The sequence below is a fragment of the Thunnus albacares genome, chromosome 11 (assembly GCF_914725855.1).
Source record: "Thunnus albacares chromosome 11, fThuAlb1.1, whole genome shotgun sequence".
Classification (NCBI taxonomy): domain Eukaryota; kingdom Metazoa; phylum Chordata; class Actinopteri; order Scombriformes; family Scombridae; genus Thunnus; species Thunnus albacares.
Window position 1 is genome coordinate 2,332,501 of NC_058116.1, and position 16,561 is coordinate 2,349,061.

Below are 16,561 nucleotides of genomic sequence, written 5' to 3' on the forward strand. Positions count from 1 at the left end.
CTGGATTTGAACTGGGTCCGACAACATCAAGCTGTATTAAAACAAAACTAGGAGTCTAAACTAGGTCTGCTTTGAGCCAAACGCTAACACTAGCATGTTAACATGCTCTCAATGACAATACTAACATGCTGATGTTTAGCAGGTGTAGTGTTTAATATGTTCACTGAATTAGTTTTGCATGTTGGAATTATAACATTTGCTAATTAGCACTACAGCTGAAGCTGATGGGAATATCATTAGTTTTGCAGGTATTTGGTCACAAACCAAAGTATTGGACAAATGAAAATTTTGACCTGATGATGATGCTAGATGAAGAGGAAGTCAAAGGATCATCAGAGTTATTACAGTTCATCCTGTCAGGAACATGAATGCCTGTAACAAATGTCATGGCAATCTATCCAACAGTTGACACTGAGTAGACATTTCAGCCAAAACTAGAGATGTGAACCTCATGGTGACGCTAGAGGAAAAGTCAGGATTCATCCGCCAGACCATGAATGTCTTTACAAAAATGTATGAAAATCCATACAATAGTTTTTGAGAAATTTTAGTCTGGACCAAAGTGGTGGACCAATTGAAACTGACCATCACTAGAGCCATGACTACAAGTTTGTTTCCATCAGCCTTCATCCTCTCTTCTCTTTTTCAATATGCCAACTTTTCTACCTCAACAAAATGAGCATAATTTAGCAAACTGAAAATGTACATAGAACCAGGTGGATGGAAATGAACCTACTCTGGATGGATAGTCTGAAAAACAGAGAATTTTGCTTTAAATTCTCTGCTTTACTCAGTACGCCACACTGCAGTTTCTCTTGCTCTATTTGCTCACTCCTAAGTGTGATGATCTTCTTTGGTACGCTCGACCTGGATATGACTGCCTCTGCTCGCACAGAGGAGGACCCTTTAGAGGAATATCAATAGCTAAATGAACATTATAGACTCTGGATCCTCTTACACAGAGAACTTCTGGAAGATTCCTGGAAAAAAACTGTCTGTCATTTTAGGAGGAAATAAAATCTACAATCGGTCCGCTGAATCTGTTACTGTTGTCTGTCTGCCTGACATTCCTCTCATTATATGTAGCGTGACTTCTGTGATTACCCACACACTGCTGCTCATCACCACCACAGTGCAGTGTGTATGTTTGTTTATGTGTGTGTCACTCTGACACACACACACACACGCACACACACACACACACACAATGGTTCCCCTGTCCAGTGTGTGTGGTTTTATTTCTGCAGATGCTTTTTGTTTTGCTCCAAATGGACTCATATGAAACGAAAAGAGTTTATGAAAATATAATTTAATTGATTGATGTAGGTTCTGTTTTTCAACGTGGTTGTATTTGTAGAGCTCACAGTTTCTCATTCTGGTTGCAGTTGCTGGGTTGTTCAGTGTTGTAGTTACTGTGTAGCCTCATTCAGTCAGAGCCATGCCTTTAACACATAGATATTAAAGTTTGCAACACAGGTGCTGACAAAAATGAAAATTCCTCTTAGATTAATATTTGACTTGAGTGACAGATCAGGAAAAGAAACATGGATACTTTTTATTTTCTACTGTCCTCAGTCATGTCTAAGTAAAAGTCCTTCCTTTGTCTTGTGATGCTTCCATTATTTTGCTAGGCTCAGTGTGTTAAACATGATGTTATAAATCCTTTTTCTAAGTTCTAAAGAAGTCTCCAGTGTTCAATATTTTTTTGCCATCTGGAGGTGGAACCTGAACTTTTTGCTGTACAATAAAGTTCCAGAGCGAGAGATATATCATAATCTACTGGTCAGATTTCCATGAAATTTCCTGATCCCACTCCTGCTGCTTAGAGAAGAAACTGTTTAAATTTTAATGATACGACTTTTTCCCTACCGCCACCCTCAGGGCTAACATTACATTTGTAACTCCACGACTGGTACGGCTTGAATAATAGCTAAGTTACTAGTATGTTGTTGGTTCTGTACAACACTTGTACAAATACCTACAATCTTAATCTGATTCTAAGGAAAGTTCTGCTGCAGGTGATTAAGCTGGTCTGTGCACTTTCTGTTTGTTTCTACTGTTTTCTTCTGAGTCCCTCAGACTGTAGCTCCCCTGTCTGCTTTCATATTCCTGACTGGTCTGCCGTGTGTATGTCTGTGTGTATGTGTGTGTGTGTGTGTGTCTTATTTTGGATGAAGAAGGATCTGAACATGACCTACTTACACACATACATTCTTGTTATGCTAATGTGTGTGTTTCTCTGCATAATAATAATGCAGCATGATGTCTAATGCTGCTGTCAGCAAAAGCACACTCCGTCTATGTCGCTCTACCGGCCCTCGCTTTCTGTGGATAAGGAATGTTTAAGATGCATATGAAGGTAGTAAGACAGGTTCTCCTCCCAGTAGGATCACTAGTGTATTAATATCCCGCGTTCTTCCAGGCTTCATCTTCAGCTGCAGTGATTTCAGCTGCAGCCTTTTCTGCAGTGGGAAGCCGGTGAGGGATTATGTCAATGTATTGATGTTCATGGGTAAGAGTGGGCCCACTTGTACCCACATCACCTCATTAGTGACACGCGTGGGTACAAAGTCAGGGCATAATTATGGAGCTGATGGACGATTTCTTTATTCAAAGTTCTACATTTTGGGAAATAATAAGTACTAAATGTATAAATTTATATTTGCTTTCTTCCTGAGAGTGAGATAATACGAGAGACTGAGTGTTTGTTTATTTAGTTCCCCATTAGCTATTGTATTGCAACAGTAGCTACTCTTCCTGGGGTCAAATAACTAAGTTCACAATACTTCAATAACAAAAAGTACACATCTGTAACATCCATACTCACAGTAAGACTCAACGATAAACAACACTGTTATGTATTGAGTCAAAAAAAATATTAATTCCACATTCTCAATAAATGCTTGTAAATATGTCCATTCAAGCCATGCAAAGCAGACAAACTAGTAACTAGAATGGCACATGCTTTTGAACAATCTCTCTGTGAAGGCGTTCATGATGTTGCGCTAGAGTTTGCAAAATATGTTCAAAACCTGCTAACTTTCTGGCCTCCACACATCTAGTCAATGGCTGTGTAAAGTGGGCATGATTTATGGTTTTAGAGAGTTGCAGAAATTGTTGCCAAGCTGACATCTGAAAGGTGTGGTAATGAGAGGGTGTAATGAGAGGGTGTTATGAGAGGGTGCTTCAGATGCTTGTTGACCACCTGACGAGCACTTCGTTTGAGGCATACTGATGCCTGTACTGCAGGTCAGTTACACCGAGGTTAGTTCCTGCCACCAGTGAACAACTCAAACATCTGATGTCTCACTTTGCAATTTATTTTTAATGTGTATTATATTAACTTGGACCAGCTGGTTTTGTGTCACTCATACACTGTCCTATGTGTAACAGGAAACTGTGCGAACCACCAACAACTGCTCTCTGATCTCACCACACACACACACACACACATATAAAGCAGTGACCGCATTAGGGTAATTTAATCTTTAATTCTTCAATATAATCTGTAAGTAGTGTGTTGTCGACCTCTCTCTTCCTCTCTATCTCTGTCTCTCTCTCTGTCTCCTTCTCTTTCTCTGTATATCTCTCTGTCTCTCTCTCTCTCTCGTCCCAGGAGATAGAGTTTCTCCTCTCTGGAGGAAATGGCAGCAGGGGATTAAGAAGTAACACGCACACACACACACAGAAACATACACCTGGCACTGAGGGTTCAGGGGTTCAAATAGCGATGACACATGCCTCTCTTGCTCCAGTCACCTGATACACACTATCTCTCTCTCTCTGCCACACACACACACACACACACACACACACACACACACACACACACACACACACACACACACACACACATAGTGAGTGGTGGGTGTGTTTGGCTGCTGCTCTTTGGTTTGTAAAAGACAAGAGCAGAGCAACACAGATGGACAGAGAACAGCAGAATAGAGTAGACGATGGAATAGATTACAGTAGAGCGCAGCAGAATATATAGAAAGTGAAGAAAGAGTTGAAAAGACAATAAAAGAAAAGTTTGGACCAAGATAAAGGAAAAAAGACGTCCGGATCAGGTAGGGACCTACAGTTAAAATAAATAAATCAATCATCCTCCTCATCCTCAACCTTCGTCACTTCCTGTGCGTGAGAAAATGTTCTGCTGCTGTGGCTTACTCTTTAACTCCATCAGATCATCATTTTACAGTCTGATTAACAGCAGTAGATGTTTCTCTTTCCTCTGCTTAGTTGGATGATGATATAATAAAGCAGTCTGGTTGATGATATACTGATGTTAATACCACAGACACTACTCCTTTCTGATTGGTTGGCAGGCATTAGTTAAAATCATATCAAAATTAAAACACGTTGTACAGTTCTTCTCCAGTACATCATTGAACAAACTCTGAACTTTAGTTAGGGTTATGTAATATAAAGGGATGGAAGAGATTTCTTTTTAAAAAATAGGTTGCTTTATACTGAAATTATAGTCAACTTTTTTTTAAAGATTAAAATTCAAAGATTCTATTAACTAGAGAATATTCTGAAAAGATTGTTGTAATATGTCATTTATATTTTGCTTGGGAAAATGTTCTGTACTGTTCTGTAATGTGCTGTATGAGTGGAAATAGGGTATTATGTAATTTTTTTTGAAAGGATGATGATAATTTTCAAAATGATCAGTCTACTGTATATCAATAGACTGGAAATGGGAAACAGCCTCAAACACCGACAGCAGAAAACGTTTGGTGAATAAGACATGGTGGAGGAGTTTTTTATTTTGATGGACTTGTAGTGAAGCTCTGCATCTCCCTGCACGTGTGTTCTCAAAGTTAGAAATTGTTAAAATCATACAACAGGACACTTCAAACAAAGATCTTGTTCTAAGTCAGTACACAAGGTATACAGCTTCTATAAGGCTTCTTTCACTCCTAACCTGTTTGGTTCGGTTCATTTAGACTGGTGTGAAAGCTGTCAATGGAACTCTGGTGCAAGACACCATTTGAAAATGAGGCTCTCAGACTGCTTCCAGTTGGACAGCTGTGGTTCATCTGTGGTGTGCAGAACTGTGTGTGAGTAGATATGTGATTTTAGCAACTACTATTGAATCCTAAAACTACTTTTGAATCCACCTGCCGATCATGAGAACGGCTCAGAAAGAGTTCTGAATAAGCCGTCTCTATCATTATGTAACATGTGTGACTGTGGAACAAGTGTTTTGTGTATTTTAGCATGTCTTTAAAAAGTTAATGTACACCACACAACAACTATATCCTCCTGTGATATTTACAAGACCAGTTTCTACCTGTTCATCATTGTTTTATTTTAGGGCAATTAATGTTCATAGTCACTTATTTATTTGTGAACTCTTCGTGACAGCAGAGAGAAGACAAATAAACACACCAGGTTCAGGAAAGTGAAGCATGTCTCTGTATGGGATTTGATTTATCCATGTGGGTTCATGTAGCTAGATGACATCATCAGAACTGTCAGTCCACATGACTTAATGAGAACTGTTTATAAACCTGATTTGAACTGATCACATGTTTCAGGAGTCCCCCTCAGAAAATGATGCGTTACTTCTGTTTGTGGTCTGAGAGACCCCAGATTTAAAACGCTGTTACATCCAATAGATTTTCATATTCTCTCCATGATTGTTGTACTTTTATGCAGCACTATCCCTTCTAAATCCCAAATAAGTCTATTTGGATTCCTGTTACTGGAGTTTTATAACAGTTTTTTCATAAGAGGTCAGAGACTAACAGATCACGTCAATATTTTTCTACAGATTGTGTTTCAGAAAGCCGCGTCAGTGTGCCAGCATGGATGAAAGGTCTTTTTTACAGCAGACATTCTGACTTATCATGGTAGGAAAAGCACAGGTGTTACCAATAGCATTAATGATGGCTCAGTTCTATTCAAGTGTCCCACTAATGACAGTGTGACAGTAGGTGCGTTTTCATACAATTGTTTTTATTTGCATTTTCAATTTGTGCATAAAAAATGGAAATGTGTAAATAATGCCTGGGCTGAAAAATTGATTATGTTATATTATGATATGAAGAAACCCTGTGTTTTCTCTGCTTAGTATATTACAGCTTACACTTATATTGAAGCTGTAATGCCAGAGTATGATGATATAATAACCTGTGTGTGCTAACTCTGTAACAATTAAGACCCACATTGATTAACTTATTTCAGGCCTGCACACAGTGTCTCAGTAATTCAGCAACACACTAAATAACTGAGAAATACACACACACACACACACACACACACACACACACATTCACACACAGAGTCGTGTTTCCATCACTTCAGAGGACATTACATTGACCCTAACCCTAACCCTTACTTTCATTTCCTGGAGACTTATCCTAACCTTAACCATAACCACCACATGCCTAACCTTAACCCTTACCCTAACCTTAACATAACCCTAAACTAATCTTACTTTTAACCAAGTCTTCACCCTAAAATTAATGATTTTACATTGAGGGGCTTTTTGTCCCCATAAGGAAGGCCAGTCCCCACAACATGACTGTGTAAACAGATTTACGTTCCCACAATGTGAGGAATACCTGGACCACACACACACACACACACACACACACAAGAAGTGCACAGTGCAGTTGAAAGATGAGTTCTTATTGGCTAGCTGGTTGCTATGTGCTAGTTTTATTTTAATTACAGCTACGTGGTACGTGGTACAGTTCAGTCATTTTTTCCTATAACCAACTTGCAGCAAATGTATTACCATTATTTATAGCACCACACTGTCTTTTACTTGAGATGAACAGATTTAATTAAAAATGTTAGTTTTTCTTTCTAAGTTTAGCCCTCTCTTTTATCTGTCTTTTATTCCTATACAAGGTTTTCCACATGCTGGAAACACCAGAGATGTTGTGTGTGTCAGTTTGCATACAACTGTAGAGTTGCATGCGATGCCTACCATACACCAGAAGACTTTGATAAGACTTTGAAAAAAGACTTTTATAAGACTAAAGTCTGACACCCTCTCACATCTAAAGACAATGTGTCATAAGTCACTGAGTTTTTAGTCACAGAGTAAGAGTTTTGCAAAGACTGGGGCTCTTGTAGGGTCACTATTTACAAGACTACAACTAGATTCCTTTTTTGAAATTATTTCCCATCCAGCTCCTGGTGGAAATTTACAAGAAGATAAACTGTTGAACAATGAAGCAGAAACAGAATCTGCTCTTGTGTGTGCAGTGGTTTGTTCTGAAAAAACAGCCAAAAGAAAATGTAAATTCATTCATTCATTCAATTATAACTGAACAACAACAACTGTGAACAGAAACAACAGATACTACACACTGATTTTCCCTGTTATTAAGTCATTTTCTTTCTCTCTCTCTTTTTTTTTTTTTTTTTACAAATAAAAATATATCTAGGTAATGTTTCTTAGATCATATCAGCTAAGACAATCACATTTCAAAAGGTGTCCTGCTGTATTTTTACAACTTTAAAACAGTTACACAGTTTATACAGAATCTACCTTCAATCATTAACTATCTGGACACACACAGCACTTTCAGCTGCTGTATGATGGAGTATTTCTGTTTTTAAACCCTGCAAACTGCATGAAATACAGTAGAAACAGCAGCAGCCTGTATAATTATACAAAGGCAAAAAGTCACAGGATTAACTCCTCCAACTGGCTTGAAATCACATTTGAAAAACGATTTAATGCACTGCAGCTGACAGAAAGAGGAGGTCGTATTATACAGAGAAATATTAGCTTTTTCTGGGTGGATAAATGTTAATGTCATTTATAAAAAGGGAAGCTAAAGGGCAATGAGAAGGCTGAGCTTTCAAGTTTCATCAAACACATGTTAGAAAAGTAGCAACCATTTACTGCATACTGATGTTAAAGACTGAGTACAATCAGCCACTGTCAGTAATTAATACAAACACACATTATTAAACCATAAATCAAACCAATAACTAACAGCAGTCAACTTCAGACAGCCTTATCACACTTAAGCAGTTACCTGGTATTTCTGTAGTTGTGACAAAACATTAATTTTAGCAGTTTGAATTAAACTGAAGCTCCCTTTGCTTTCAGGGAAAAATATTACGCCAAAGTTCCTTTAAGAAATACGACATACTAACAATTCCTTATGTGTCCACAAAAACACATAGCTCTAGAAAAGACAGTGGGAATTAAATTGTTGTTAATTGTTAATTCAAAGTCTATTATGTGTATACGTGTGTGTGTGTGTGTGTGTGTGTGTGTGTGTGTGTGTGTGTGTGTGTGTGTGTGTTTGTGTGTGTGTGTGTGTGTGTGTGATGGTATTTGAGGAGTTTTTTCGGCTGTTACTTTGCTGCTTCCTGATTGGTGCTGGAAAGAGCAAACCTTCACTATTCGCATGAGTCAAGACTTAAGACTTATTATAATATTAAACATGTTTGATATTTTATATATTTGAGTTTTTTGACCACTTCACACCAAACGATCGAGATGACAGGAATGTGCCACAACTCTGGCAAAACTCTCATGATTTTATTCTGACATTGGAAATTTGTCTGCGACAGTGAAACAGTTTGAAAAGTCATTTGGTGTGAGGCATTAGTAACCACACCCACTGGCCAAAGTATGGAGGTGGTTTTTAACGGATAACACAGAGCTCTGCAGGTAAGATCAGTTACAGGAGGTCAGCAGTACAGCAGAACACTGTGTGAGATTTCATCATATGAACTACCAAACAGAGCTGACTGTGTGTGTGTGTGTGTGTCAGTGTCTGTGTGTGTGAGTGAGGTGTGAATGCCAGAGATAACTCTGAGTGCAACCAGAGTCATAAATCTGACTGGTGAACTATAAGAATTAGAAAGGGTTTAGAATAGATTTATAGACTGTTTAATCTCAGTGCTTGCTGATGTCAGCAAACGCTGCATCCGAAGCTTAGATCATTTACACTGTTTTGAACTGTGAAATGGTCATTTTGCTGCAAAATCACTTCATTACAATTGAATTGCAGTAATATGTGGATTTGCCCGCGGGGGCGAAGTAAATCCACAAGGATTTGTGTCAAGTTCAAGTTTGCTGAACTTTGACAGGCGAATTTGCTCAATTGACCATTAGCAAACCATCTTGACCGGGAGCAGAGTGAAGAAGCTATTGTAGCTTATTAACTGTGTGTCACTTTTGTCATCCTCTGTTTCTCCTTCCAGTCTCTCTAGTCTCTCACTCTGCTCTCCCTCTCCATCTCTTCTGCCCAGCCTACAGTACTTTTTGCTAAAGTTGGAGGCTCTTTATCCCTTTTTTTACATTGTCAATCAGTAATCAAGATGTGAGGGGATGTCTTAGATAACATATGAGTTTTATATTGTAGGACCATGAGGTTAATACACTCAAACAATCAGTCAATTAACAGTAAGTGATATTTGGATCATGGATAAACTATTACCAGTCTGACAGATAAGGATGCAGCCTGTTTGTGTGCAGACTCATGTGCTCACATTAACAGATGGATGTTAGAGGAAGGACAGTTTTAAATATATTTCTTTGCTAATCAATTTAACTAATCAGTGCTCTAGACTGTTCAGAAGACTGCAGTTTAAAGACTGGAGTCCTTGGCAGACCTTTACTGACACTCACTCCCTAAGAATGAACAGCTCCACATTCCCTAAAGATTATTGAATCAACCATAAATTAAAATTGTTTATTAAATACATCGGTGCACCTGCAGATCTTTGACACTAATTAAGATCAGGACAGACTTCCAATTTACAGCACGTGATAAACGAAAGTTTAATAAAAAAAAGTTAAGGTATGAATGCATCAGCTCCAACGAATTAAGGAACTTAATGTTTGGCCGATGTTATGACGTTGAACATGATCTGATTATTGAATCTAGTTCATCATGCAGGAGTTGCATTCATTTCTGACTTGATTTGGCATTAATCTTTATTCAGAGAAGCACTGACTTCACCTCCAGATGTCACACTGATCAGATGTTCACAAGCTGACTCACTGTGACTGTGTGTGGTGACTGGAAATTACATTCTTTGAAAACTACGGTTTTAGAAGCTGGAAAACTGACTTTGAATAAATTGTATGTTGTATCTTATTGTCCTTTTAGTGACTGAGCTAACTAGCAAGCGATAGCTCAGAGAGCTTTTTTCCCCCTTCAATAACTCTTAATTAAATGAACTGATATACAATCCTGAGAATAAAGTTTCAGGGAGAGCAAATGGCTCTGTATAGAGAAGATGGAAAGAAGCTCTGAGAGCAACTGACTAGCTAGAATATTAGCAGCTAGCTTGCCAGCTACAGCCCTGAGAGTATGTCACCAAGCCCCTCAAAGCAGCATGGCTGAAATTTCTGGAGTGACCGCGCCATTAGAAGAGATTTAAAATGGGTAGTACCAATAAATCAGACTGATCTAAACCAGATCATTTCCAGTATCAGACTGATTCAGTTCTAAAATGCTCAGTTTAGTGTCAGGCTGGTCCAAACGGGTCAGTTCCAGTTTGAATCTCAGTAAAGTAGGACTTGCACACTAATTGAAGAAGCATTTAACTATGAGTGTTAGTTTGTTTATAGTTAACACCGCCTTTCACAAATCTTCTGACCAGTCACCAACAGCCTGAAATAAAACTGGCTGTCTTGTTATTAAGTTGAGATGTTTTTTATGCTGGTTTACAGACTGTTTCAGTGTGAATTCAGTCACAGATATATATCAGTATTTATAGCAGCTTCTTAGAACAGCAACTTACTGTAAGAGAGAAGGGTTACTGTGTATGTGTATATGTGTATGTGTTGTAACCAGATCTCAGGGGACAGAAGGACAGAATTAAGATGACTCTGTCACCACACTATTCATCACACACACACACACACACACACACACACACACACACACACACACACACAAACACACACACACACAGACACATGGAAAGATCTCTCCAATTCATTCTGATCGTAGAGGGAACAGGAGCTGTGTCCACCAACTTTCACATTACAGACTAAATATAATTAAGTCTGTCATATATTCACATTAATGACTAAATTAAGTACAGTTAAAAATACATTATTAACATCACTGGATGTTTGAGTGTGGTGTTGATGGACACTGAAACACTGACAGTGGAAAAAAAGGTCAGACAGTGCCAAGACAGCACTGTCTGACCTTTGGAGACTGTAAAAGTTTAAGGGGTCATTGAGGAGGCTCAAATAATCCTTCAGGATGTTCTCGGGGTCCTTGAGGTGCTCTAAGTCCTTCAATAGATTTTAGGTGTTGTCAAGGAAGTCCAAATGGTCCTTTAGGATTGTAAAAGTTCCATTGTCCCACACCTCAACATGGAAGGGCTAATCCCATCTGGAAAAATGTAAAATATGTCTTTGACAAAGTTTCCAGGGAAGTTCCAGTGGTCCTTCTAGATGTTACTCATTCTGCCTTCAAGTATTGCCATTCAGAATAGCCACAAACGCTTCTTGCCTCAGGACTGGTTGGACAACATAAGTTATATGGACTAGTTCATTTCAAGCGTAATCCAATCTCAAGGGTTTCATTGTCCCACAAATCAACACTTTTCTTCAAGAGCCGAAGAAAAGTAGGGAAAAAATTAGAGGTGGTGAGATGGCTCTGGAGACAAGGGTCATGGTGAAATTTTAAGGAGCTGTTGATACTCAATGGAGCAATGGTTCTACTGGATGTTTTTAGATGTTCTTGAGGTGGATTCAGTAGTCCTTGATAGGTTCATTTGGTTCCTGTGTTGTGTGAGTCGTCCTTCAGGAGATTCTGGGTTTTTTAAGATGGTTCAGATGGTCTTTGAGGTGGTCTCAGTAGCCTATCAGAAGTTTGTAGGGTTCTCTGTCCCACAATGCAATTGCTTACACACAGGGGAGATCTTCACAACTTGATAAATGTTGATACAAACTGTCAATCAAATTGACTTTGGAAACTACCACTAACTACTCAATGTGATTTAGTTGTTTGATGAATACTTCTGCTTCATGGTGTGTTTAAAATACCTTTTAGTTGTATGCAGGAGTTCAGATTTTGTTTACGAACATTAATCTTCACTGTGACTGTACTGTGGAAGGGGAAGCTTTTATTTTGGCAGGTCCTCCTGTCACATTACACTGTCTTTAAAAATTGACACTAATCTGTATTTACTATTATAAATAATCTCCCAGCTAATAACAGTTGATCCAGACAGTGATCTGAGTTGTTGTGTGTCGGGATACATGTGTTTGATTACAGCACTGCGTTGTGTCATGTTGTTCTGAACTTAATAATGAGCTGTGGTAATAAATACAGAAAGTGACTCACAGCTGTGCCATCTGAGGATAAACTCAGAGAGCAGCAGCATGACACACAGCTAATCCACAGCTAGCCACATGTCAACTCTGAAACCCAACCTCCCAATCCAGTTTATTCAGATCAACGTTTGAAACTGTCTTAATAATCATCAACAGTGCATTTAGAGTAGGTTAAATGGGTTATGGGGCAGAATGGGTTAAAGTGCCTACACATTGGGTTGGAATGAATCATAAGGCCTTCTGGATGTGTTACAATTGGATTATAGCACATTTAGAATTGGTGTTACAGTGAGTTACAGTTCATTTATATTGGGTTGGAATCAATTATATGGCATTTAGAATGAGTTTCAACTGGTTATAGTGTATTTACAATGAGTTGTAGTGCTTATAGAATGGGGATGAATGATTTATAAGGCATTCACAATCAGTTAGACTGGTTTATAGTGCATTTAAAATGGGTTTACATAAGTTAAGTTGGGCAGATGGATAAAACCAACGAGACCAAAACTTTTCATCCTCCGCCTCTCCTTCCTCCTCCTCCTCCTCCTCCTCTTCTTCCTCCTCCTCCTCTTCCTCCTCCTCCTCCTCCTCTTCTTCCTCCTCTGTCAGGGCTGATTCAGTTGATCTCAGTGTTTCCACCCACACTCTGTTGTTACGAAAGAATTCACTGCAGGGCTTCTACAAGCTGCGACTATAAACGTACACAAACGGACAGACAAGATACACTTCTTCATCAGATCTATTCTTCGTATTTGTGTATACTGTGTATGTACTGTATATGTAACACCTGCTCATATGTAACTGGGTACAAACACAGCTCAAAGCATGTTTAAATTTGGATTCAGACCTCAGAGGTCTCACCATTCTTCTTCAGGCCATCACACATATGAATTATACAAAATATTATGTTGATCCGACTCTTGGTGGCTTTTAAATGTATATCGTATGTAATGGTTCAGGTTGTGATAAAATGAATGATAAAAAACACATTTTTTTCTTTAAGGATTCACAGGCATTTTTATTTTGTAATGGATATATCACATGATGTGTGAAAACCTTGACTGGTAAATGCACTTATCCACTTTCTGCCTCTTTACATGGAGATGGAGAGTTGAGATGTACACAGCAGCTCTTAATAGCCCTGCAGCAACTTGACACATGCACTCATTAAGTCAGCTGCTCATTCACCTTCTCTCTCTCTCTTTCTCTCTGTATTATTGCCTCTCTCTGCCTCCAGACTGCTACAGCTCCATATGTTCTTCATATTGTTACCGTAAAGCAGATCAGCTGCTCAAGTCTCCAGGTTTCAACAATATAAATGACCAGAATGACTCCATTTGGTCCTCTGAGATTTTGCCAAGAACTGTCTGTGTCACTTAGCAATGTCTTTGTTGAGGTTCAAGCTAATGGACCAGCACTGCTGGCCTCAAAGCCTCAGTGTATGTAGCTTTGGTTCAGTTGTTAGGTTACAATTAGGTTTTAGGTTAATTCTGTGTTAATGTCATGTTCATGTCACATGTCATATGTCATACAGACTGTAATTACAAGCAGCTGAGTGGGAAAAACTATGGGGCCAGAACAGTGACAGGTAATTTTGGCATTGAAAATAAAATTTGGTTTAAATATGCGTTATCTGGATAAACTAACCACATACTGGGAATCTACATCGTTACTTTCTTTCCTGAAGAAATATTACATTATAAAGTGACATAGTGACAAGTAATAAAGTGACATTCCTAGAGCGAAAACAGTCTGGCTCAAAATCTCCACCATGATGCCATTGCCCTCAGATATCTTTGTCAGAATACTGGGTAATGTAGGCCCAGTAGGGGGCCCTCCCCTCTACGCCAAAATGGTGACAGAAAGTTGAAACTGAAAACCAGTGACACTGAAAAAAACACTAACAGCGTAAAAAAAAAAAAAGACTGAAGATTGACATTGAAAAACACATAATAATGCAAAAAATATCAAAATATGATCAGATAAGAAGATTATAGGATTGTAATTTTTTTGTCCATGTTTTATTTTTCAGTGGAACTTTTTTCAGTGCCAATACTTGTTTCAGTGCCAATACAACTTTCTCCAATAAATGTGTTTGAATGCCAGTGTTTCCTTTTTCAGTTTAGGATTTGTTTTCAATGGCAAATTTTATTTTCAATGCCAAAATTTGGCAAAAACTGTCACTGTTCTAACCCCATAAAAAACATTCTCGTCAACCTTATTCTAAGTCATAGGTAACAGGAATTTCTGACAGCTACAATATCTGAATATGTGGAAGTGCAGTACCAAATCGCTAAGGTTCACAAGCAGAACAGAGAGATGCTAAAACCAACAAAGCAAAAATCAACTCCTGACCCATCTTTACTGGTTGCAGATATAGAAGAGCTAAAATTATCCAGTAATTCACAAGAAAAAAAGAGGAATGTCTTGGGTCCCAACACCCAGGTTGGGAATCACTGAGTTAGAACACAAAGTATTTTTTAATATTTATAAAAAGCTCAAGCATCTTCCCTCCGCAAAGACAAAAATGAGAAAATACATTTAGGAAGGTTTCTGAAGCTAGCTTGGATGAGAGGGGATGTTTAGGCTCCTAAAGCCGCTGTTCATATACTGATACTGTTCACAGCAGCCGGTGTAACCAAAGCTCCAGACTCTGCTGCTGTTAGCGGCTGTCAGCTCCTGAAGCTAAAATTGTCTTTATGTTAAAATAAACAGTGTTAAACTCTGACAAGTTTATTTAAGATCCTCTTCTGGCTGGTTTCAATGTCGTTGCACTGTTTTTTTTTCTTTCAGCTCTGTGTTGGCTGGAGCTCCAGTTAGCCACTGAGGCTATGTTAGCCATGTGCATCATGGCTTCAGACGGCCGCAGCTTGTAGCATGCTAGTTAGATCTGTGTGTGTGTGTGTGTGTGTGTGTGTGTGTATGTGTATGATATGGCTCGGGATCACCATGGTCCTCCACCACACTAATGTCCACTTCAGGGGATTCTGATAGGGAAAGTCCTCCACCTCAAAAGAGCCCTCTCCACTTTTTCTCTGGCCAGGGGACGTCACCGAGCAACTCATGTCCTCCAATCATAGTGTCATCAGCTCAGTGATTAGAAATCAATTATTCAAACCTGATGTCTTTCTGTTTCCAGGAAGTGGGTGTGGTACAGTGGGTGGTGCGTTGCCGGGGCTGATAGGCGCCAGCGGTCCCTCAGTGATGATGAAACCGTTCTTGTCATTTCCTGTTGAGACGACGTCGCCTGTTGGACTTTTCCCAAACTTCAACACGGTAGGTGTGTGTGTGAGTGACAGTAACAGTGACAAGGTGTTGTAGCTACAGGCAGTACAGACTGACTGCAATAAAAAGACCTGTCACCCTGTCATCACTGTTCAATGAATCCTGAGCCGACTGGCAACCTCTGACCTCTGTGTGTCTCTTGTAGATGGACCCGGTGCAGAAGGCTGTCATCAACCACACCTTTGGTGTTACCATGGTGCCCAAGAAGAAACAGGTCATCTCCTGTAACGTCTGCCAGTTGAGGTTCAACTCTGATGTAAGTATGTGTATGTGTAGTTGTTGGTTCTTAATTTTCTTGTGGACAGTTTAGTTAATATTCCTCTATGATCAACATCCTGTCATGTGATTCATCTGCAATCTGGTCCTGCTGTGATCAAAATGTCTGAAGCACATTTGAAGGCAATTATCCAACATTTCTGGAGTTCCTCTTGTTCTCTGTCTTCCATTTCATCTCAGTGCATCGAGTACAGGTCCAGGACATGTTTACATGTTTTCACATTTGTTTTTGCCCGCAACCAGTTTGTACTAAGCTACGCTAGATACAATCTGGACCCATCTCCAGACACACAGAGATTAAAGTGAATGAAATTGATGCTGGAATGTTCCTATAAGGAGATTTCATAAGGACATGACAAACATTTGTGTCTGCAGAGCTCTCCTAAGGAAAATGTTATGCAGCTGAGTAATTGAATTGAGACTGTGATACTTTTCGAGGCTTGTTTGCTAGCTTGTTTTTGTGTACTGGATTATTCTGCCAGGTGTTCCTACAAAACAGCAGGTGTGTATAATCAGGTGTAAACTCTATCCCTCCATATTAACACAGCACTGTGTAAACGACACTCAGCTCATTCACATAATGACTACTGAGCAGTGACGAGCTGCCTCGTTAATGACATGCCAGTCAAATATAACTAATTTATGAGCTGGTTCATTTATTCATGAGTGAACATGAAAACAGGAATCACTGTTGGGGAGGACAGGAGAGGAGTA

At 39.1% G+C, this 16,561-nt stretch overlaps 1 protein-coding gene across 1 annotated transcript in view; it reads left to right on the top strand.

The window, feature by feature from the left end:
• znf385b (zinc finger protein 385B) overlaps positions 1–16,561 on the top strand; it is a 70,810-nt gene that overhangs the window by 42,526 nt on the left and 11,723 nt on the right. The window contains exons 6-7 of the mRNA XM_044366192.1: positions 15,426–15,562; positions 15,717–15,827. Coding sequence (XP_044222127.1) covers positions 15,426–15,562; positions 15,717–15,827 — 248 coding nt within the window. The remainder of the gene's footprint in view (positions 1–15,425; positions 15,563–15,716; positions 15,828–16,561) is intronic.